Source organism: Tetrao urogallus (genome assembly GCF_951394365.1).
Source record: "Tetrao urogallus genome assembly, chromosome: 7".
NCBI lineage: Eukaryota > Metazoa > Chordata > Aves > Galliformes > Phasianidae > Tetrao > Tetrao urogallus.
Window position 1 is genome coordinate 50,501,506 of NC_136820.1, and position 23,152 is coordinate 50,524,657.

The following is a 23,152-nucleotide window of genomic DNA, read 5'->3' on the forward strand; positions in this document are numbered from 1 at the left end:
GGCTGATTCACCAATTACCGTTCCCTTTCCCTCTACCATAGGAGCTGTCTTACTGGCCTGTGATCCTACTCCAGGCCCAGGACATCCATTTCCACCATCAGCCTCAAAGTGTAATGATTTGAGGATCCCCACCCCCAGCACACGTTCACGGTATTTCCAGTTGCTGATATTCCACTGAATTCTTGCTAGTTGTAATCTCCCAGAGCTGGAGTACTCCTGGTTAAGTATGTCATTTCAATGACAGTCAGCTGGAAGGTAGATACCATGTGAATAGCAGATTATTGCTCATAGTTCAGAAAGGAACAACTTTTCTTAGGCAATTGGTGATGACTGGAAACACTGTTCAGGTTCTTCTATAATAAGAATATCGGGCCAGTAAGAATTCAGAAGTACTCTCCAGAGATGAGTTCACTTTGTCAATTGTACAACCAGCTAAAGGAACTCCAGGTAGGTAACTAGCTCCATTAATTGCTTTTACCTGCCCATCTTTCCTATAGGTGGCTAATACAGGATGTAGAAGAACGGAATGACCAATGGCAAGGATCTATGATTACAGTGAATCATCTAATTATCAGAGGCTTAATTTTGCAACTTAGGTTTGGAGAGCATATACAAAGATGCATTTGTCCCCAAGAGTAATTCTGAGCAAAGCCATTTTTATCACATAAGACAAAATATATGCTAAAAAATAGATATATAAAAAGGTCTTTTCAAGGACATCAGGCTTCAGTTAAACAAAACTCTACTGTTCTTGACACAGATGTTTTCTAGAGCCCAGACTTCAACTGAATCATAACAGCTGTATTCTTAATGGGATCTTATTGTGTGACTCTTGGCACGTTCCAACTTCAGCTGGGTAAATGGAGAGAGAACACTGAAACACTATGAGAAACTCCTCATTGGTATTATTGTGTTATTTTAAATTTTAAAAACATTAAGCTGTGAATTGTGACTGGTGCAGCTGGTGGATATGGAAAGACAATGGAAGCTTCCTGGCTTATTGGTTGTCATTATGTTATGTTTCAATCGCCTTTCTTTCCTTGCATGTGTTAAAAGCCTATAGAGAGTCAAGCAATGTAAAATCTAAAATTAAATTGCCACAGCTACAATGGGAAGGTAGAGCATGTATTTACTTCTAAAGATAGATGACTAAACTTAGGATCCATATCTCCTTAGACTGTCTATAGAATCAATGGATTGGCAAGAGTACATGCAGGTACGAATTCAAAACAGTTTGCTTATGCTTCTTCTAAACTACCTTGTGTTGGTGCATGCAAAAAAACCAGATTGTCAGCAGTATGAACTACCAGGTGAGTACATCTCCAGCGATGCTTCTGTCTGTCCAAGGGATGGTAGATGGGACTGGAAAAAAAAGAGAGCAGAGTGGATCATCTTCACTTGTCCCACTCTGCCAAGAAGTTTGGGAGAATGTATCTTAGGATGAGCTGTGCAGGCACACACAGCTCTGTTCACATTGCCTGGAAATGGACCCCGTGCTATTTCATTTGCTAGCATTTGTGTAGCCACTCGCTGTGAGTATTTGATATGCCATGAAATACCCAACAGATTGGATCTGAAACCATGACAGGTGGTCCTCAGCTAAACTACGGAAGCATCTGCCTTTGTTTTTTCATCTTCTTCTGTCAGAACAAGTGATAAATACATCCCTAGGAAACATGGCATAGATGTGTTCTCTTTATCAAATGGTCAGGAACCATTAGTGCATACACCATAGGAGCTCTTTTAAACAACTCTGCTCCAGGCTTCATCTCAATTCCAGGGAGATTTTGCTGGGTTTCTGGGCAACATCATGTAAATATATTTGTTCACTTGACATTTGATAGTGGGTTTCGATACTTGCTACTTCATGCTTTTAATTCCTTCGCCTGGGTAACCTCCAAATATTTTAATGCGTGCTGATAACTTGTAAGTGTGCTTGTCCAACATAAAGCAAAATCATTTGTGCCTGGAGTGGGGAGACCATTCGTAGCTATGGCCTTGCACTGTTTTGAAACTACTGCTCTCACGTCAGGATCTGAGTGTTAGAAAAGCACTTTGTGCAATTAAGATTTTCCTTCTCTCAAAAGAAGTGGGAGCAGATTTAAGTCTGGAATTCCACTCTAATGTGTTTTTACTTAATTTCCATGAACTTTGGAAACATTTTCAGTCTGAATACACTGACAAATAACTCTTTGCTTTGATCAACCTCTTGCTTCTTTACTAGGGGAATAGTTATCATGCATCTTTCCTTCTGTTATGTTTATTAGAGGAATGATCATCAGCAGCAGCTAGAGCACTGATATGACATATTATAAACATAATAGAAAGTCAATATTGCTTTTCTTCAATAATTTTTTGAACTTTGAAGAGTAGAAAAAAAGAGATAATACTTTGTGCAAGAAGTAGGACAAAAATTCTGAATCTGCATCACTATCAGTGTTAATTTACCTCAAGCTTGTCAAGGAAAGCTATTTATTTTGAATAATTCCTCCAACTGTTCTGTGTGGTCAGGTTTGTAAGGAAAAAAAATAAAGGACTGATTTGGGGTCAATGGATGTCCTAGAATATTGGCAAATTCTGGAATTTGATTGTGGAAACTCCGGATTCAACAGATTCTGAAAAGTTTGCATGCAGTCTTCGTACCCTGCTTCATTTCTAAGTACATCTTAAATAGAGTTTGATTCTAGGTGAGGGCCTACTTTGCCATACAAAGAAGCTTTCTCAGTCTTATAGATGGGCACCTGAAAATACTATAGCAGAGGAAATGCAGTGTGATGTAAAGAAATGAAAAAAGAACCATGAACATCTCATGTGTTAGCACAAATGATTTTGTTTATTTTTAAACCACCCCAAAATCCAATCATGCTGTATGTACACTGACAATACACAGGATTATGCACCAAAACTAGACAAGAAAAATTCTGGTTTGGTCTGCTGGCGTTTCTGTTTTTTGTGTTTTTTTTTTCTTTCTATCTTGTAAATCTGCTCAACTAGATGAAATGATCCAAACTATATGGATTCCTACGTCAACCCTCTTTCATTTTCACTGTCCATGCTGTCTGTCCACCAGGAGTCATCTGTCACTCATATAACCTCTGGGGTGCTTGTCTGAAGGGTTAACTGTGTCATTTTTATGTAGGTTTTCTCTGGGCCTCATTCTTTATGTAAAATGGTTTAGTGCAGAACAAGTATATCAGCACCTACCTGCTTCAGCTATAGTCTATAGTTAGTATGTGAGACCATCTACTGTTATGGGTTATTCAGGAAATCAAAGGTAGCACACACACTAAAACAAAAACAGAAAATCATCTTCCATTTTGTTTAGAATGTTAGTTTTCTTCATGTTTCCAGTGTCGTTTATTTTGCTAAGCTCCTATGAAATTCCTTCCACTTGTTTTCTGCTCTTATTTTCTTACAAAACAGCACTCTGTATAACTAAGCTTTCTGTATAAAACACATATATAAACATTTATATATATATATATATATTTTTTTTTTTTTAAATGACCCTCAAAATGGACTTACACACAGGTATGTATTTGTCATTAGAAAATATACTGTGTGTATATCTATTAATTGTCCCTGAATATCATAGCACTTGCTATTAAAATGGGGTCAGGAAGAAAGGAGTCTTTATTTTTTTTTCCTGGTTTCTTTTCAAATATACAGTTAATTTACATAAGAGAAGCAAAAGTAGAGCAGTCACAGGAACAATCAGGTCCTGTTTGCATATCAGCACCATGTTGTTCTCATTGCTGTTGTAACTACTGCTCTTCAATCTCATTTCTAGTTATCACTTCCCAGGAATTCACGCATCTACACATTTTTTGGTTATCCCTTCACAACTGGATGCAGGTTCAGAGAGGATGAAACACTGAAAAATGTAAACAGATCTTGGAAATCTGGAGCTTCTTGTTCTGCTCAACAGTATTTCTGGTCCTCTTTCTTGGAGATTATCAACAATTTAGAAAACTATGGTTCTTTCTAGATAACAATTTTTAGCAGCCTTTGCTTCCAAAAGATGCTTCTGGGAAATGATTAAAGAATTTTTTTTTCACATGCACTGCTGACATTAAATACCAGCCTTGCATTTCTATATAAATACTTTTTCTGGTATAAACCCCTATGAATGGTACAGATGAAGTTTTATTCTTTCAGCAAACTATGCATCACTACTGCATGATGTGCTGGGAGGGCCAGCCACAGTGAATACACCAGCAAATTTAGAAGTAGTGAGAGAAGGGTTAAATATCAACCCAATTTATTTAGATCATGCTAATGAATTCTTGGCCTGAAGACAATGTAGTTGAACAACGTCAGATATAAAAAAGCTATTTTGATCTGGTGCAAAAAAAAAAAAAAAAGGAAAACCATATTGAATTACAAAACAAAGTTCTTCTTGCTGGTTTACAAAGAGTCTATAACACTGATAAAATCTTCAAAAACCGATGCGTTCCCCCACCCCAACTTGTCCTTCTTTATTTTGGCTTCATCTCAACTCTGGAGTTCATATCATCTCCTTCCAGGTCATACTCTTCTACTTGGCCGCTGGTCCACACCTTCACGCGATCAGTCAGGTCACTGCTTCTGGGAGCCAGGATGAAGTCATAGATCAGGGCAGCACCCGCTCCTCCAATGATTGGGCCAACCCAGAAGATCTGGAACACAGTTCCAAGCCTGGTTAATACATCAGGTAATCTTGCATTTGAAGCTGTTCTGCAAGTTTCTGCTTAAGTTCCTCTATATGAACTTCAGAGTGAAACCACAAACTGGATAAGGGACCCAGGAATGGATATCTGTGACTATACTGTCAACTTCTGATATTTAAAATGAGGTATCTACTGGTTGCTCAAGCTATATTTGGCAGGTGGAGGGGAACGATCTCTAAAAGCAACAAGTGATTCATTTCTCACAGTAACCTTCAGTGATAGGTGAATCTGAAAGTAGTATTTAGTGAGGACCTAATTAGAGGCTTAACTTGCTGTTAGCTATTATTTAGCTAGGGACATTCCACAGGAGGCAAACAACTTTTGTAGGAAGAATAAATATTTTAGCCAACAAGATGATTTTAATAGAACAAATAGATCATTTTGAGGGATGTACTTGGCCAAAGAGATGCTGAGTCTGAAAACATGTTTTCTTTATCCAGTGATATCAGTGGTTTAATAGGCATTATTATCACTCCCTTTTTCACTCTCTCCACAAAAGCAACACATTTTTTTCCACACAGTTCTGAAAACACTAGCTCCTTGCTCAGTTTCATTATCCTAATATCCCAGTAGAAGTGTCCAGGTGGGAGTAAACTGTACAATTTCCACAGCATCCTCATTTTGTATGTATTACTTTTTAGATTAAAATGGCATTCATATCCAAAATTTCATTGCCCCATTGCACTGTCAGTGAACTTCCAAGAAATCTTGTGCAAAAAGCTGCCAAAACGAGTGGGAGAGTTAGAACAAATTACACTGAGTTTTAGTGAAATAAGTACATGTTCATGAAGTTCCTCATTAAATATTTATTAATAATTTAAAAATCTGTGGTGTTTCCAGTGCACTTATCCATGGAAGTGCATAAGCATATTTAAGTGTAAGTAGATGGGCATTTTATTAGCTTCCAAATATTGCATAATTCACTGCATTTCACAAGTAGGTTTTACTGGAATAATCATAGCAATTTACAAACTTAGTTTAAACAACATATTCTCAACACAGGATTCAGCGTAATGAGGCTTTAATGTTTTAATCATTTATTTATTTACTTACTTAAATATGCATAAGGGAAAATAACCAGAGAAAATTAGCTGTATTACTTTGAAAACATACGATCATCTTGAGGAATCTGCATCTCCCAAAGATAGTCAGCAAAGAGCAAAAGGAGATTGTTCAGTGAAATAGGAACAGAAACTCAGCAACAGTTAGTTACTTGGATTTACATATTTCTGATCTTGTAAATTGTGTATAAGCAAAATCTCTTGAAAGTTAAGCAAATTTCTTCTACTTACCCAATGATTTTCGAAGTTGTTGGCAATCAGTGCTGAGCCAAAAGATCTGGCCGGGTTAATTCCACAACCAGTGTAATCAATCTAGGAGTCAAAAGGATAAGCAGCAGTGAGTTATCAAAGTACATGTGGCATCTTCATTACACACCATTACCATGAACAGCATAGAATTAAGGTCAGTCTCTGAAGAGGAGGCAGAAGGATGGAACTCCTGTCTTGCCAATCTATCTTTCTTCACCAGCCCATATCGAGGAAGAGTACTGCACACATCAAAAATGAGAGCTAAAACTTACTGCAAGGAGATGTCCCAAGGCAACAGAGAGACCAATGGCCAGAGGTGCTGATCCTGAGACATCATTCCTTCTCCTGTCTGTGGTGGCAAGGACGCACAAAACCAGCTGGAGAGTAGCAATGATTTCAATTCCTAGTCCTTGGCCTGCATTGATTCCTTTTGCAAGCTGCATGGAGACAAGAAGGAAAGAAAAAATCTGATATTCCTATCTGCCTTCACACAGTACAGCAGAGTTTCACGGGATGCTGTATCTCAATGCAGACCTCTACATTCATTTCTCTAGTTGTGCTTCCTTTGCTTAACAGCAAAAATAAAAAGGAGAGAGTTGAAACACATGCTATTGCACTCAAGTGTAGGTATAACCATATATAACCATCTTCTGTTAGTGATAAAACATGGTGGTTGCATTCAGTGCATCCAGCCAAAGCAAACACTCAACCAGTAGACACAACGAGAATGTAACTGGTGTGCGTGTGAAAGACAAATCTGTTAATGATTTGTCTTCAATAGAATATATCTGTAAAAATGACCTCTCTTGCCATAAGACATTTATTCATTGCTTGTGAGAATGAGGATGCAGTGGTCAAATTAAACATTGCTCAACTTGACATTAGCAACAATTGCCAAACAAACAGGAGCATGAGGAGGAAGGGGCAAATAGAGTAAGAAGATAGCACAGCTCTGAGTAGCCTGAAGGTACCTATCTCTGTTATCAACAAGTCACATTAATCTTTTCTTCTCCTACCACTATTTATTTTCTGTTGTTTAACATGAATTCTTCAAAACGAGGACCTTATGATGGCAATGTACAGCAAAACGCAGGTAGCATGGGCAAATTCCCTGCCAAATTTTAAGTCACCTATATGCAGTTTAGTTGCCTGAAAATGTTCCTCTAATGCCATTTGAAATACCTGGATTCTTCATGGCTTTCATGTGACACCAGTTTTACAGGAGGCCATGGGTATCTAAAATGGCTCCAGCTGCCAGTGTTCAAGAATTGTATCTCTGAACTTGAGAGGAAATGAACATAGTCAGCAGGGATAAGCCACTCAGCTGATGACATGTTGATCATTTGGGAATCAGCTGAATAGCTCTGTCCTTTTTGGCTATATTGGCTAGATCTCATTTGACCATAACACGAACTTTAAAACAATTCACATATAGATTAGTTTTAGGTGTACCTTGAACTGAATCCCACCCAGTGACTTTGATAGGTAGAATAAACATCCCCAATACAGAAATCCTAAAGGGTTGATGAAGTATTTTGGTTTATCTGTGAAATAAAGTGGATTCTGCAGAAAAACTCATTGGCAGATGTAGATATTCCTACTGTATTGTTAATCAGAGAATCAGTTGAGTTTCTTAATAATGTATGCGTTGTAGAACATATAGAAACCACAGAAATTCACATACATGAACATTAGAAGATAACAGCCTTTTCATGTTTCTGTAGTACTATTATAAAGTTTTCTTCACAAGTAACCATGGATCTAAATTAATAATGATATATCAGGGCTTTAATTCTGTTTCTAATGATTGCGTTCACTGGTGTCTTCGTTAAGACAAATCTTTATGAGCTGAACGAATTGTTGTTAAACAGAGGTAACTGCACTGCATAGATGGGATAAAACATGAGCTTGGACACATGTCAGAAAAAATGAGAATGTAAATGACTCAGTGTAGGAAGCATGCTCTGCAAAACATGCACTCAGTAATAGAGCTATCAGTAGGTTGTCCCATCTGTCACAGCCTCTGTGTTAAACGTTGCAAGGTCATACATAACAAAAACATAATTGCTTGTTATGTTGACCTGTCAGAAAAATAAAACTATGGGAAATCATGTATTAAACCTCTTTACATGCTTTACATTGCAATTTTCCTAAAATTAGTATTTGACTAATGAAACTTTTTTGAAGAAAACTTCAAAACTTCAGGAGGTTTTGTTAAACTCCTTCGCTTTCCACCTTTGCTATTCAGTTTTCTCACTTCTTCTCTGTAACATAGAATAATATAATGTTTGTAAAAATAAGAGGATATTGTCTGTCTTAACAACAGTGAAAATGTATTAATTTCTAAGAAATGACATCTGAAACACAAATAACATAATTCTGTATCTTGTTCTTTAACATGCAGAACAGATAAACCTTGAGTTAGAATTCATTATAAAATTAGTTTATGAAACTAATATTAATTTATTAGTATAGCTAAGAAAATCTTTGTTCAAATGATGGATATTTTGGCTCCTGCAGGAGTAGAAACTAAAACCATCTTCAACACAAACATGATCTATATGTGAGAAATATAAATTATGTACATGTGAGTTGGCAGTGAGAATGACACGATCTAGAAATTCATACTGAACACCTGATATAATACTAAATTAGTATTCTATTACTTTTATCCTTTCCTTTTTTAAAACAATAACTCCATTTGCTGCATTTGGGTTGCAACTCAGTAAGTTAAATTTCAAACGCATCGTACTGAAATAAAAGATCTGTACTACAGAATCTGGAAGATCTTATCCCACATTTGGAGGGCCAAATAAAAAACAAGCATATTTGTAAATAAGTGAGTGTATACAGATGCCCAAAAGCGTATATGAAACTAATTCTCCTCTATCATAATGAAAATTTTAAACCCCAGAGAGTCTATATCTGAGATCTGAAGCATTCATGTTAAAGTATGAAAAGCCTTGGCATTTGAAATGAATAAATACTAACCTAGCATAAGACTTTTCTTTGCTTTGAAGGTCTTCAAGAAAGAAAGAAAGAAAGAAAGAAAGAAAGAAAGAAAGAAAGAAAGAAAGAAAGAAAAGAAAGAAAGAAAGAAAGAAGAAAGAAAGAAAAAGAAAGAAAGAAAGAAAGAAAGAAAGAAAGAAAGAAAGAAAGAAAGAAAGAAAGAAAGAAAGAAAGAAAGAAAGAAAGAAAGAAAGAAAGAAAGAAAGAAAGAAAGAAAGAAAGAAAGAAAGAAAAGAAAGAAAGAAAGAAAGAAAGAAAGAAAGAAAGAAAGAAAGAAAGAAGAAAGAAAAAGACAAAAAGAGCAAAATTCTGCCTTCAAAACCTGTGATAATTCTTATCTTTGAGGAGAGGAAATCATAGTCTTCCTTTCCCTCCAGAAAAACAAATCCTAAGGTTGACGTGACTTGAGGTCATTCTCCCTGCTAATCAACACTTATTGATGGGCTGTGTGGAACCAAATAAAACCTGGAAATATCGTAGGAAACCTTTTGCTTTCCTCTAGCGTGTCACATTACGCAGACTGCCAGGGACGTAAGATTCTCCACTGCAAGAGCAAGAACTCTGGGCCGTGTTCCAAATGCAGACAGAGGCAAGCCTTGGATGTCCTGGTTTGCTGTGTTTGTAAGTATACTATCACATATGTTGGTTATTTGCCTACTTGTCAGAGTTGTAGTGTCACTACAGCAGTAGGCTGACCCTCCTAGGCTACAGCAACACATGGAGCACCATGAGTCTTCATCAAATTCTCCCTGCACAATAACAAGGAGTGGTAGGAAGGTTTATTTCATTTCATAGCATTCCATATAGAGAGCCATCAAATTAAAATGAACACTGATGTACACATGCATGTATCTGTATTTATATAGTCCTTGGTCACGGTGGAGTTCAATATACACGACAGTAAATATCAGCTTATCTTAACTGATCTTAACATCTATTATTCTGCTATTCTGAGTATATTCGTAATTTAAGATGCCCATATCTGCTTAAAAAGATGGAAGAATGATTATTAAATAGATACAATAATGCCTTGAAGTGTAAGATGTATTCACCTCTATGGTAGTGCTGGAGAGAAAGCATTCTTTTCCAGTGACTTGTACCACACTGAAACGACTTTCTTTGCTACATTGGTATGCTGATTACCAGTGATTATGACAAAAAATGCAGGGACATGGGCTGCTTTTGTCTTTGATGCATCTCTGGGAAAATCTCTGGCCCTTTTTCACCTTACTCCAATATCTCCCACACACTCTGCATTTTAGATGGCACTTTGTGTTCAGATGAATTGTTTCACTGAACATCATTTCTAAATCACTGCACTGTTTTGACATGAAAAGCATCAGAAATGTACCTAAGAAATGGGTTGCTTTATTGGCAAGATCTGAAGATTACAGTGGGACATAAAGATAGCTGACCAGCTGAATCGCTGCCTTGACTGCAGTGCTTTGATCTGAACAATTTCACCTTGATTGTAAAAGCACCAATATCACATGCAGAAGCATAGATGCAGACAGCCCACATGAAGTACATCCTTCCATCAGCTGAATCCTGCCACCGTTGTTACTTGAGTTCAGTGTGACTCAGAACAAGATAGTGGGGAATAAAAAATAAAATGGCTGGAGTTTTTTAAATTAATAAAATTCCTATCTCAATCAGAAAGCCCATGGCTCCCAAGAAGAAATTGGCTGGATGCTCAGTACTCAGGCATGTTGAATACTGAGTTCTGCACCACTGGATATTTCCAGTCACGGCCATGAGAAAAACTCCTTGAGGTGAGCAACTGCTTTTTGTTTTTAGGGAATGAGTAGCAGTTGCTTCTGTCTCTCCACAACATCAAATAGTTGTGATTTATCTGCAACTGGAACTATGGAAGATTCACTTTGGTGCCCATAGCTGCCATGTTTAGCTGACTGACTTCCTCAGCTTCCAGCAACAGTGTGGGCAAATGGTATGTTTTATTTCTTTTTTTTTATTTTTCCCTCCTCTCTCCTTTTTTTTTGGAACAGGATATTTATTAGATATCTGCCTTCAAAAGAGAAACAGGGACAGGAAATTAAACTGGCCCAAGGTAAACCCAACTGTGTACTTCTCCAGTGGCTTCATATTTTTCTCATCAGGAATCAAAGTATATCAGGCTCAAAGCTGTTTCCCGTTATATGGATAAGAGAGCTGTTATGCAAGGTGGTTTCATGATGTGATGCCATGCCTGCCTCATGTCATCCAACAAACTCAGCAAAAGGCAGCATCTTCTAGGGTTAACCTTGCTTTCATATAACGGGGATTAGTTTCTCATTATTCCTGAAAAAGATTAGGCCTCTGGAAATGTAGAAATCAACTTTTCAGTACGGGAATGTCAATTTTCTCCTCAGTTATGAAACACTTCACAGCAAGCAAAGCTGGCTGATGCTTTTTCAAGACAGAAAAGCGAAACCACGGCATCTTCTCAACACATCTGCATTAACTTTTATTAAAGTATTTTTAATATTCATGCTGGGAACAAGAACTGCTGCAACAAATAATATCTTTATGTCAGAGAGTCTTCCTTCTCTGTGGACTGAATTCAAATAAGATGCTATTTGCACCAGGCCTGATGTTTTCAGTATTCCAGGTTAACTTTTCTCTTCCATGGTAGACTTTTCTTAAGGGAAAATTTCTGTCATTTCTTCTCAACTCAACAGGAGTCTCCCTCCATGGCTATATTACTGGCAGACTATTTAAAAAATGAATCTTTTTATGTTTTCTTCTTACAGCTTAAGCCTTCCCATCTTAGTCTTTCCTTGTTTTCCTTGACGAGGAAATCTTTTCATACTGGTTTAAATGGTTTATGCTCTCCTTTTCATCCTTACACCAGAAATATTCAATATGCTTCTTCACACCAAACTAACATTTAAGTGTTTTGCTGGGCAGAGTTAGTTGATACGCTGCTCTTTGAATGCAATCTCAGAAATTAATCTTCCTACTTCCCTCAAAGCTGCCCATCATTTTGTCTGTTCTTCTAATTCTTTCAGCTCCACGTTTACCATGCTTGTAAGTTGATAACTCCTGTCATAGTAACCTCCCCTTCTCCGGCTGGAATAGCTATAAACCTCCCTTTAACTCACAGTCCAAACGTATCCTTCGCTATTTAGTCACAGTTATTCTCTTCTCTCCTTGCAATTTAATAACATTACTCTGAAACTGATGATTCTGTACTCATTATTTACTCATTAGGGATCCCGAAAGTAGAAAAGTCACATTCCTTCAGAAAGCAGAGTGAAAGAGAGAGATCTAAAGAGTTTCATTTAAAATTATATAGCAAGAGCACTCAGATGGAGCTGCTTATGAGGCAAAGGATTAGCTTTGGATTGAATCCTAGGTCAACAATAGAAGCATTCAGCAGAACCTACGGACAAAACATGTTGTCCTTTGTTAGGTTATCCTTCCTACAAATACAGCCTTCAGAGTTCTAAAGGGGGCACGTTCAGTTCCCCAAGCGCAAATTATGTTTTCCATTCTTTGGTCAGCGGACAGCCTGCAGGAACAAGGCTAACCTCCCTCCCACCCCATCCTCCAGCTGATGGGAACCTGGCCTGGGCTTTGTCTCGCAGCAGCCTGGGATGCAATAAAGAGAAGAGTGATGGCCAATGACACGTAGTAAAAGCCAGTAACTGTATGGGACTTCCATTTAACACAGTTAGTTGGAGAAAGGCCGTTTGTTAAACAGTCTCATTTACACTTTAACCTTCTGATGTGGCCCTGGGAAACATGTTTTTTTCTTTTCTTTTTATTTTTTTCTCCTATGAAATAAACAACTACTATTCAAAGGATGCAGAATAGTGATACTTTCCTTTGCACAGCCAAACACAAATAAATTGTTCATTTTCAGTAGAATATGTGAAGCACTCATTTATATCAGGGCGCTGTTTATGGCCTCTCATATTGTCAGTCCAAAAGGAGATGGTGGTTCTTGTGTTCAAGAAACGTTTAGACACTGCACTAAGGGACATGGTTTAGTGGGGAAATACTGGTGATAAAGGCTGGATGTTGTGTTGAGGGACATGTTTTAGTGAGAGCTATTCGGAATGGGTGAATGGTTGGACTGGATGATCTTTTAGGTCTTTTCCAACCTTGGTGATTCTATGATTCTATGATTCTATGATTCTATGATTCTATGATAGGTGGACAATTGGATTGTATGATCGTTGAGGTCTTTTCCAATCTTGGTGACTCTATCTTTCTATGATTATATGATTCAATGGGGAAATGAAGACATATCTGAATTTTGAGTTTTGTGCAATCTACCTTTCAGAGTTGCTCCTGGAATAACCATCTAGATTCAAACAAAAGCCACAGCATGGTTTTTGGCAATTGAACCGAAGTGATGTTCATTTTGCACTAGAAATTCCCTTCAGCCCACCTGCGAAGTTTTCAAACTTCCCACTTTTGAAGTAGTTCTTACTGCCAGTCTTTTGCAGATCATTCAAGAGCTCTGCATGAGTTGAAAGTACAGCTCTAAGTGTGAGCACTGCAGTGCAGAAATCAGGGAAAAATTTCCAGATCCCTTTCTACCTTGATCATCAAGCAACAGGTCCTATGAAAAGAAGAAGTAGAGGCCATGCCTGAGTTTACTTATTTTCATTCCTCGTTTCAAATGCACTCATCATAACTTCAAGGGAAATTACATAAATATATGTAAGGAAACTTGAACCACACTTCTGCTTTCAAAGCCTTCATTAACTTCTCCTGGCACAGAAAGTGTCAAGAGCACGGAAAATTTGCTTTTTGGTGGTACCTCTCAGTGGTTACTGCAGAAGGGATGCACAGGAATCTGCTTGGAAAGTACATGGAGGATTTCTTGGCTGCTTTCCCATCCTCAGATGTTAAAAGAGAAACCTCTTGCAGAGCTCTCAGCATACTTTTTTGGCCTCCTGCTGTTTAAAGAGTTTCCTTCAGGATGTCTGACAGGCCTGTATGTTTGATTCAACAAATTATTGTTGTGCCATAGCTTCAGATATCATTTACTTCAGTGGAGTTGCAAGAGGTAAATACCAGCACGAGCTTTGGCTCTGAATGCCAGAAAGTGTAGTGCTTTCCCATCAGGTTGTGTGTTAATAAATACACATACACCCCATTCTGCTCCCACACAGGGCAGGAAAACCAACAGCAGACATTCACTTGCTCCATGACATTGGCATTAACTTTGTACTGAGGGTTCTGAGGAGTACACGGAATAAAGAAAGGCAGGGGAACACAGAATCTGAGAAACACAGACAAGAACTGTGGAGCTGTGGAACAGTGGAATAGTTTGGTGTGGTTTCTTTAACCCAGGAACAAAGATTTTTTTCCAAGAATAAAGATTTTTTTGACAAATTAATTACAATATCAGGTAAAGATCTCTCGTTTATTGAATACTCTCAATTAAGTTAGAGCAAGACAAATAAGCAAGAATGTACTACTGCTCTAAAGAAAACAGGCAATTTCCTCTTGAGACAAACAGGAAATTTTTCAAGGGCTATTTTTTCTTCCTGTAGTACTTGTAATGTGTTTCAGTATCCTTGTTTTAAGAAACGCTTCTCTTAAGGTAACAATATACAAGCCAGATAGTTATACTTCTTAGGATTCTCTGACTAAAGGGATGCTGTTCTCAACACGCTCAAGGGTCCAAATTATCTCCTAAGATACACGAGCCCTGCTGCAATGACTTGCTGTTTTTAACAGCATATCAAGAAGAGATCCATAATATTCATTCTCATGTTTCTTGTGGAAATTTCCATTTGTCCTTAGATTCTTGCCATAGAATCACAAAATCCTGAAATAGTTTGAGTTGGAAAGGATCTTAAAGTCCATCTAATTCTAAGCCTTGCCATGGGTGAGGGCATCTCCCACCAGACCCAGATCATGTTGCCCAAAGCCTTATCGAATCTGGCCTTGAGCACTGCCAATGATGGGCCATCATATCTTGTCTGGGCAGCCTGTGCTCAGATCTCATCACTGTCACCATGAAAGATTGCTTCCTACCATCTAATCTAAAACCCCCCTCTTAAAGCCATTCCCCCTTGTCCTATCACTACAGTCCTGGATAAAGAGTCCCTCCCTCCCCAGCTTTCTCCTAGGTCTCTTTTAGGCCACGTCAGATCTTGATTAAAAATTAATACTTACTAGCATATATTTTTAATGTAAAGTGAAATTAAATTAGAGTATGGAATTTGGGTCAACCTGATCTGAAAAGTCATTCTATATGTCTGTCTGTCTGTCTATCTATCTATCCACATATCTAACCACAAATCTATCCAACAATCTATCCCTCTATCTTTCTGTGTCTCTATCCTTCTATCTATTGTGTATGAGTGTGTGCGTGGAGATGTGCGTATGCCTAAGCACAAAATACCCCAATGTATATGACATAATACATAGAATGCCAAGGAAAGGAGAACAACTTCAACTGTTCATTCACCAGTCAGGAAGGAAAAAAGTTATTTTCCTTCTTTACTTCCTTCATACTTATTCCTACTTATTTGGACAGCTGGTCAAAAACAGAAACATATATATGTTCAAAAAAAGACCCACAGCCATGAACTAATTTGAATTACAACATTAACCAATCTTACAAATTAATAGTATTTTTAGCTCTGTTGCAACTCATTTTAAAAGCCTACATGCCCACTTTTCATCAATTTTTATCTTTTCTGTTCAAATAGGACCTTTATTCTGAGGCTTGCAGAGTATTTTTCAAACAGTGCACCAATCATCCTTGGATCCCCTGGATGCTGACCTTGTTCATGGCTTGAAACCCACTTTGGACTACTCTGTTTTAGCATTGAAGGATTAACCACCTTAAGAAGGGTGATCAACAAGGGCCTCATCATGTATCAAAAACATCCACACTACTGCACCTCTATGTGCTCTCTGCCAACCACCCATGGAGGTGTTCCAGAACTGAGGAGATGTGGCACTGAGGGACATGGTGGGAGTAAGTTGGGGTTAGACTTGGGGATCTTAGTGGTATTTTCCAACCTCAGTGATTCTGTGATTCTGTGAAAAGCTTAGGGAATGGTTATCTCATTACGGAGCAGAAGCACTAAGCCAATTTTTTGTAGAAACGAAAATAAAAATAATCTCTGAGTCTTAAAAATAGAATGAGAGCCATAACCCTCGTTATTCTCAAAGGTACTGGAAGATGGGTGATAACATCAGTTTTAAATCTCAGCCCAGATATTTCTGCTGTCTCGCGTGAACTCCTTAGAAAGCAGCTGTGGCTGTGGCCATTCCTGAGCAGGTGCCTTTCCTATGTTCCACCTTCCTGGCATGCTGTGATTCAATACAATGCTGGCAAGCCATAAAAGACGGCTGCTGCAAGATTGAAATCGAATAAAGAGCTATTGTGCTACTCTTTGTTAAGAAACAAAAAATTATGGACTAATCTCATGTACAGGAACCATTTTGCTCACTCTGAAAGTGCAGCTGCTTCTGGTCCCATGTTGCAGCTCCAGAGTTTAAGTACACAGATATCCAGGCAACGTTGGCTGGAGGATCCTAAATCTGATCAAAAACAGGGAAGGCAGAGGGCGGTGATACAGAGAATGAAGCTGATGGCATGGAAGCTGGAGAAGAGTGTAGTACATAGTCTGCATTGAAAAAAGGTATCAGGACACTTTTAATAAGCACAAGAGTTCAGGAAAGCAACTGCATATCTCATCCATCAAGTGGCACCCTGGCAACCACATTATCTGTACTGAGTCAGAGAAATAGTGGCATCATTTAATGCTTAATCAATCACTGACTCAGTTGTCCACTCATGCTGTCAAGCTCTCTGTTTATTTTGGAAACTCTACCAACGCAACCAGACACTGCTTAATTTGAGGCTGGAGGAGAGCAGACTCAGAGGGCGTGGGCAGAAGGAGAGGGAAATCACAAAGGGAAGCACTGAGTCACCAACAGCAAGCATTCAAGTCCTACTCCCATGGTAGGAGGGCCATGGCTGGTAGGACCGTATGTGGGAATTTTGGAGCTTCCTACAGCCTGTGATGCCCTCAAGGCACCTAAAGGAGGCAGAGATTTGATCACACTGAAAACCCAAAGGGTGTTCCAGGAGCAAGTGACTTCCCACATTGTAGGAGTGGTATCTATATGGCTATCCATCAGTCTTGAATAAATACTCCAGACCTCCAAAGTCATAGAATCACAGAATGGCCTGGGTTGCAAAGGAGCACGATGCTCGTCCAGCTCCAACCCCCTGCTGTGTGCAGGTCGCCAACCAGCAGCCCAGGCTGCCCAGAGCCACATCCAGCCTGGCCTTGAATGCCTGCAGGGATGGGGCATTCACAGCCTCTCTGGACAACCCACTGATCTCACCTCCTCTGACTTTTCTCGAAAGTTCCTCAGTTCCACAAACAACATTTGTTAGACCGTGAAGCAATTTTCAAAACAGAGTTCTTCTATTTGTTATTCTTGGTTGTTTTCCTTTTCATTGTATTGACCCTGAGCAAAACTACCTGCGGGTCTGTTTTTCTTCCCTACAACTTTTGATCCATTTGGAACAATATATATATAAATTTAGTTTTTATAATCTTTGAGGCAGATTTTTCAAAGTATTTCCAGACGATGGCTCCCCAATTCCTGGCATTTAAGTCAGTATATAGAAATGCAGACACTACTGAAAATTACTAATTGGTAAAGGAGAGTCTGCATTTTTTCAGAAGATGACCATTTTCACAAAAAATGAAAAACAACCAGAAGCAAACAAACAAAAAGAGAAATAAATAATTTTGCTCAGCACGTTTTTAATAGCCTGATGAAAGTTCTCACAATAAACTTTGCTGAACAGCAAATATTGTGTTACCTTAGAGGTCAGACGTCTCCTCTCACCTGTCTTTCCTGCTTGAGCTCTTTGTTGGCCATTAATTGCCCATGATGAGTAGTTTCTTCCACTATCCAAACTACAGATCTGTCCTCACTAGACAATAGCCAACTGTGTTGGCAGATGAGTGCACTTTGGATTATGTTTTCTCTATTCTTACATTTTTACCTAATGGAGATTTATAAAATGAAGTAATCCAGTTGCCAAAAAAAAAAAATACCAAAAAGCAAAAAAAAGATACTAGATGATACAAGTATAAACATTCAAATTCTTAGAACAACAAACACTGACTACTACTCTTTCAGTTTTTTCAGTGCTCCAAGTTTTTGCTTGGGCAATCATGCTACTACTGAAATATACGGGAAGTTTTGTCTTAAAAGGATTCAGTAATCCAAATACTTCTCTGAATATTGTCCAGAATTTCTTACTTAGAACCAGGCAAAGTTAAAAAAGTTTGCATTGACTTCAGTGAAGTTTAGATCAGACTCCTCATGTGGGACAGTTTTGCTTGCCTCTAAGAGTAAAACAGACCTTCATATTGAATATGGTAAAGGAGCATCCTGCGTTCTCCTGCCCTCTTTCTCTATTCAGCCCTGTACCTTCCATTCCTGTATTCTGTGCTCTGTTTGCTTGCATTTTCCTTTCCTTCGGGCAATAAGAAAGGCACAGATTCATCACACAATCAAGGTTCACAAGGCTGGAGCCTCATCATACCAAGTTTCCTCTACAGTAAAGGAAAAGATCTAGGTCTCTCTATAGGACAACAGAGAAGGTCTAAGAGCTGAAATACCTTTGTTTGTCTCCTCCCTATGAGCTGGCACAGAACCTAAGGAATTGATATCAGCTCTAAGGCCCCTTGCTGCAGGATCTGCAGCTGGGCAGGATAAAACAGAATCTATCCCACCCATACAATCCCACCCAGCATCAGCGAGGGCACTGGATAGCCACTGATTCCATTGACTTGTTCCCACCATAATTTTCCTGCAAAAAAAAAACCACAAAAAAACACCCTTTCAAGTCCATGGCAAGGCCTGAAAAGAGGAAGCAGTCATGCATACCCAAGCCACCTTCCCAAGCTTTGCCAAAATGGAGCACTCCCTTTCTTTCTATTCTTTTTTTCAGTAGTGAATCTATACCTCATTTTCTACTAGAAGGATAAGAAGATAAAATAGGCATCAGGAATGCCAGCTCTGCCCCTTCCCTCCTTATTCTCAGGTTGAAAAGCAAGCATGACATCAAAGCAAGTCTCTGTGGATCTCCTTATGCTCTGTTTGCTGAAGGAGGCAGTGCAGTGTGACTTCAGGATGTGTCCCGTGGTGATCAGCTCTGCATGAGGACAGCTGTTCTGTTGTCCCCATGCTGGGCTCAGACCCACTGCCCCCTCAAATCCCCACCTTCCCTCCCCAGCTGTTCCCAGCTGAGTGGGAAAAGAATGGATTTGCTTTCCTCACCAGTTGCTTCTTACAGGGGACAGCTGTTGCTCTCCCCATTTCCTGAAATGTCTCTCCCCCCCCCCCCCCCCCCCCCCCCCCCAGCCTCTTCTATCCAGAACATTTATTGCTGGATAGGAAATAGAAAATAAAAGATCAAAACTCTGAGTACACATCCTCCTACCGTTGATTTTATGGCATTGGAAAAGGTGCACTGAATGTATTCCAGCGGAGGGGCAAGACTTCCACTCTCAAATGCAGGTTTTGTGATTCACAGAGTGATTTTTCCATCTCTGACTTCTCTCTACTTAGATGCCTTTGTGCAGAGCTCTGACTTAAATCTTTGCAACTTGAAGAATTACCAACAGAGGAGCAAGCTTTTGGGGTGGTCCCTTACACCCACTTTGCAAACAGCCAATTTCAGGGCTTCAGGGCAAAGGAAGCAGCCAGCCACAAGTGCTTTGTGGCAGGCAAAAGGCAAAGACCAAATGGGAATGCTGCTGAAAGCAGACCTCCCATGTTCCATGGCAGCTGGCAGCCAAACCTCTCGAGGAAACCACCGGGGCGGGTACCCTGTCCCATGCGGTTCAGCACTTCCCTCTGCCAGTGGTTTCAGAGGAAAGGATCACATCTCACACACAGAGCCAGAGCCCATTGGAGTTAATAAAAAGATTCCCTCTCCTTCACCAAAAAATGTTTTGAATGATCCCAGAGGAGTTCCCAGATGGGTGGCAGGTTGGGATCCCTGCAGGGAGGTGAGCAGCCTCGGCAGTGACCTCCTTCATGTCACCTTTCTGTTTTCAAAAGCTCCTCTTCCTCACGCTTAGAAATAACTCCCATGCCACAGAATGCTTAAAACTTTTATTTTCCTTTTTTTTTTTTTCTTCCCCAAAATGTTTTCTGAACTGATACTGTATTTGTATTTGGAGCTTTGTGCACCAGTGTGCATAAGATTTCAAATACATTCAAGTTTCAAACTGCATTGACTATACTGCAAGAGGGGGGCCATAGAAAAGCTACAAAATTCTTAATAGAATCAGGTGAGATAAGTGACCAGAAGGAAATTTCCACTTATAGTATTCCTCTGGGTATTGCTGTGGCTGTAGGACTTCCTTACTGACATCCACTGACAGTGGGATGATTTCATGTTGAAAAGGGTAACTATCCCTATTGCTCCTGTTATGGTACAAAGACAACAGCAGAGAAGAACAATGCATGGAGGAGGAGGGGTTGCCACCATGCAGCTGTCTGCATGCTGTAATGGTCAGCAGCTGTGAGCACCTGGATGGGAGAGGTCTGAAACCTGCACCTCTCATAAATGCAGATTCCTCACTTCATCCTCTGAATTACACCTGAGAAATCCATTTTTTTTTCCCCTCATTTTTGCTCAGTTAAAGTAGGAAAAAGAAGAAAAGTGCTGCTAAGATTCTGAATCAGGCAGGATGAAAGCACTATGCCAAATGCAACAGGTGATGCTCACACCTTTTGTGATAGGATTTCTCCTGCTACCCATCTCTCTCACTGGTCCCATAGGTTCTTGCACTGCACTCATCAGGTTACACAAACTATTAATGAGGTATTGAAAAAGAATCACATTCACAGACGTGAAAACACCGGTGTATACACATTAACCAGCATCACGAGCCAAAGACGTGTTACCTGAGACCTTCAGAATCAGGAAAGAGGAAAGTCATGCAAATGACAGCGATTTCAATGTTACATTTGTACCAAAAGGCACTTTTCTGCAGCATGGATATGCAAAATTGAACACGAGCAAAACTGATAATGACCATAAAGCTCTGAAAAAGAACGGACAGAAGGGACCATCCCTATGGCATCTCTTACCAAAGAAAAGGATTAAATTAGTGCTTCATCTGACAGCAGTGAATGCATGCACCCTGTCATCGGTCAGGACAAGTGCCCTGCCTGAGGTCACCACCTCCACCACACGCATCCTTATAGGTGTTGCCCTCTCAGTTCTACTCAGGAAAAAAAAGAGTTGGGGGGAAAAGGGGGGGGACAGCGAAGTTTCAGCTTACCGCATTGAGCCCCAGGGAGTTGTGGGGCAGAGAGGAGGTGACTCCGGACAGGATGGCGGTGGCCACCACTGCCCCCAGGCACTGGGCGAGGATGTACATCAGCGCCTTGAAGATGCTGATCTGGCAGCTCAGCAGGAGGCCCAGGGTCACCGCCGGGTTCAGGTGGGCACCGCTGATGTGGCCCACGCTCTGCGCCATGGTCGCGATGGATAACCCAAAAGCCAGCGAAACCTTCACGTTGTCCTGAGTTGCTGATGTCCCGTTGACTGACACTGGGAAATTAAAACCCAGAGCCGAGCCAATGCTGATAAAAATAAAGAGGATCATGGCGAGGAACTCGGCCACCACCGCCCTCCAGAACATCTTCTTTTTGAATTCGCTGGCCATCTCTCCTCTCTCTCTGCCCTCCTCTCTCTCTTCTGTTTCTTTCTCCCGCCTGATATTTTCCCTTCGAGGTCTGAAGAGAAAGCTGGAGAAAAAATACGGTCCTTGGATTATTTATAGGGCTTTGGGTGGTCTGTAGGAGGGAAGGGGTGTTGCACAAAAGGAGGAAAGAACATCTACATCGATGCTGACTGCTAGATTGATGTAAGACACTGCACGCTTGCCAAAGTTTTTTCTTCCTTTTTTTTTTTCTCCCTCTCCCTTAACTGCCTTCGATCTCTGCTGCCGTTTTTAAGGGGCTTTTTCAAGCCTTTGGAATAGCCCTTGGGAGTGCCCTGGGAATGTTACGCTCGCTCTGCTTAACATCCCTCATCCTTCAGGTCGCAGCGAGGGCTGTCGCGGGGTCTCAGCCTGACAAAGGGCTGAAAGGAGAAGCTCTCCGCTGAGTTACTGTGCTCAGCTCCGCGGCAGCTGGGGGACATCCAGCAATAGTAAACAGAGCTGACAACTAAATCCGCGCTGTAGAGACGGAAAGATCCCTGTTTCATTTGAAAACAGATAGACAAGTCTCTCCTGCTGGCACCGTGGGGACCGGGTGCGTTTTGGCCATCCTGACCACAGACGGACAGACAGAGAGCATCGTGCAGTGATCTGAGTCGGCTGAAGCAGGGCTCGCTCCCCACCTCCGTGGCTGCTGTGTAAATCGGACCAGGCACGGCAGCAAAGGGAAGCTCCCCATAGCCATGATTTGGGTGCTGAGGGATATATTTATTTTTATTATTATTATTTAATTTACCTAATCCCAGGGTTTCCCAAACAGCGCAAAGCAGCTGCTCGGGGTCCTGCAGTGAAAACGCAGCGGAACATCAGCTGTCACCGGGGAGACTGAAACAGGGACGGAAGGGGAGCGCAAGGGAGAAGAGGCATTACAGGCTTGATTTTGCAGACAAAATGAATCACCCGACAGAGCCAGAATATCCTCTGGAGCAAAAGGTCTCATCGCTCGGGGCGTTATCGCGGCAGGACGTGTGTGCATGCCTCGGATTAACCCTTGCGCTCTCAGAACGCTGCAGGTTGAGCGGCTGCTGACAGCTCATTCTGTAAGCCAGGGGGCTTCCTCGGACTTACAGCTGTGCAGCAGTCGATCCAAAAGCAGAAACAAAATCCCCAGGCACAAGTCTTGAAAGAAGAGCGCTTAAAATCATCCCACCGCTCCGCCTCCTCCTTTTTCTTCTTCTTCCCTCGATGTGCCGCTGCCGACTTCTAAATTGCGCTTAAATTAGTTAATGTGTCACTATAGGAATAAAACCAAATACACAGCTGGATAGCATTAGATAATTGACAGGTGACTTTTTTAAAGCCTATTCATCTTTCTGAAGATGATTCAGATTCAAGGCAGAGCTCTGTTTGAATAAAAATCTGGATATCCTCAGCC

The 23,152-nt window shown here is 40.3% G+C and overlaps 1 protein-coding gene across 1 annotated transcript; it reads right to left on the reverse strand.

Moving 5' to 3' along the window:
- Window positions 1–4,478: 4,478 nt before the first annotated feature.
- On the reverse strand, window positions 4,479–21,720 carry AQP1 (aquaporin 1 (Colton blood group); the record flags this gene model as incomplete). The annotated part of the gene is made up of 4 exons (XM_079538023.1): window positions 4,479–4,658; window positions 6,002–6,082; window positions 6,292–6,456; window positions 21,334–21,720. 4 exons carry the CDS (start codon window positions 21,718–21,720, stop codon window positions 4,479–4,481), a joined length of 813 nt encoding a protein of 270 aa, XP_079394149.1.
- Between the last annotated feature and the right edge of the window lie 1,432 nt (window positions 21,721–23,152).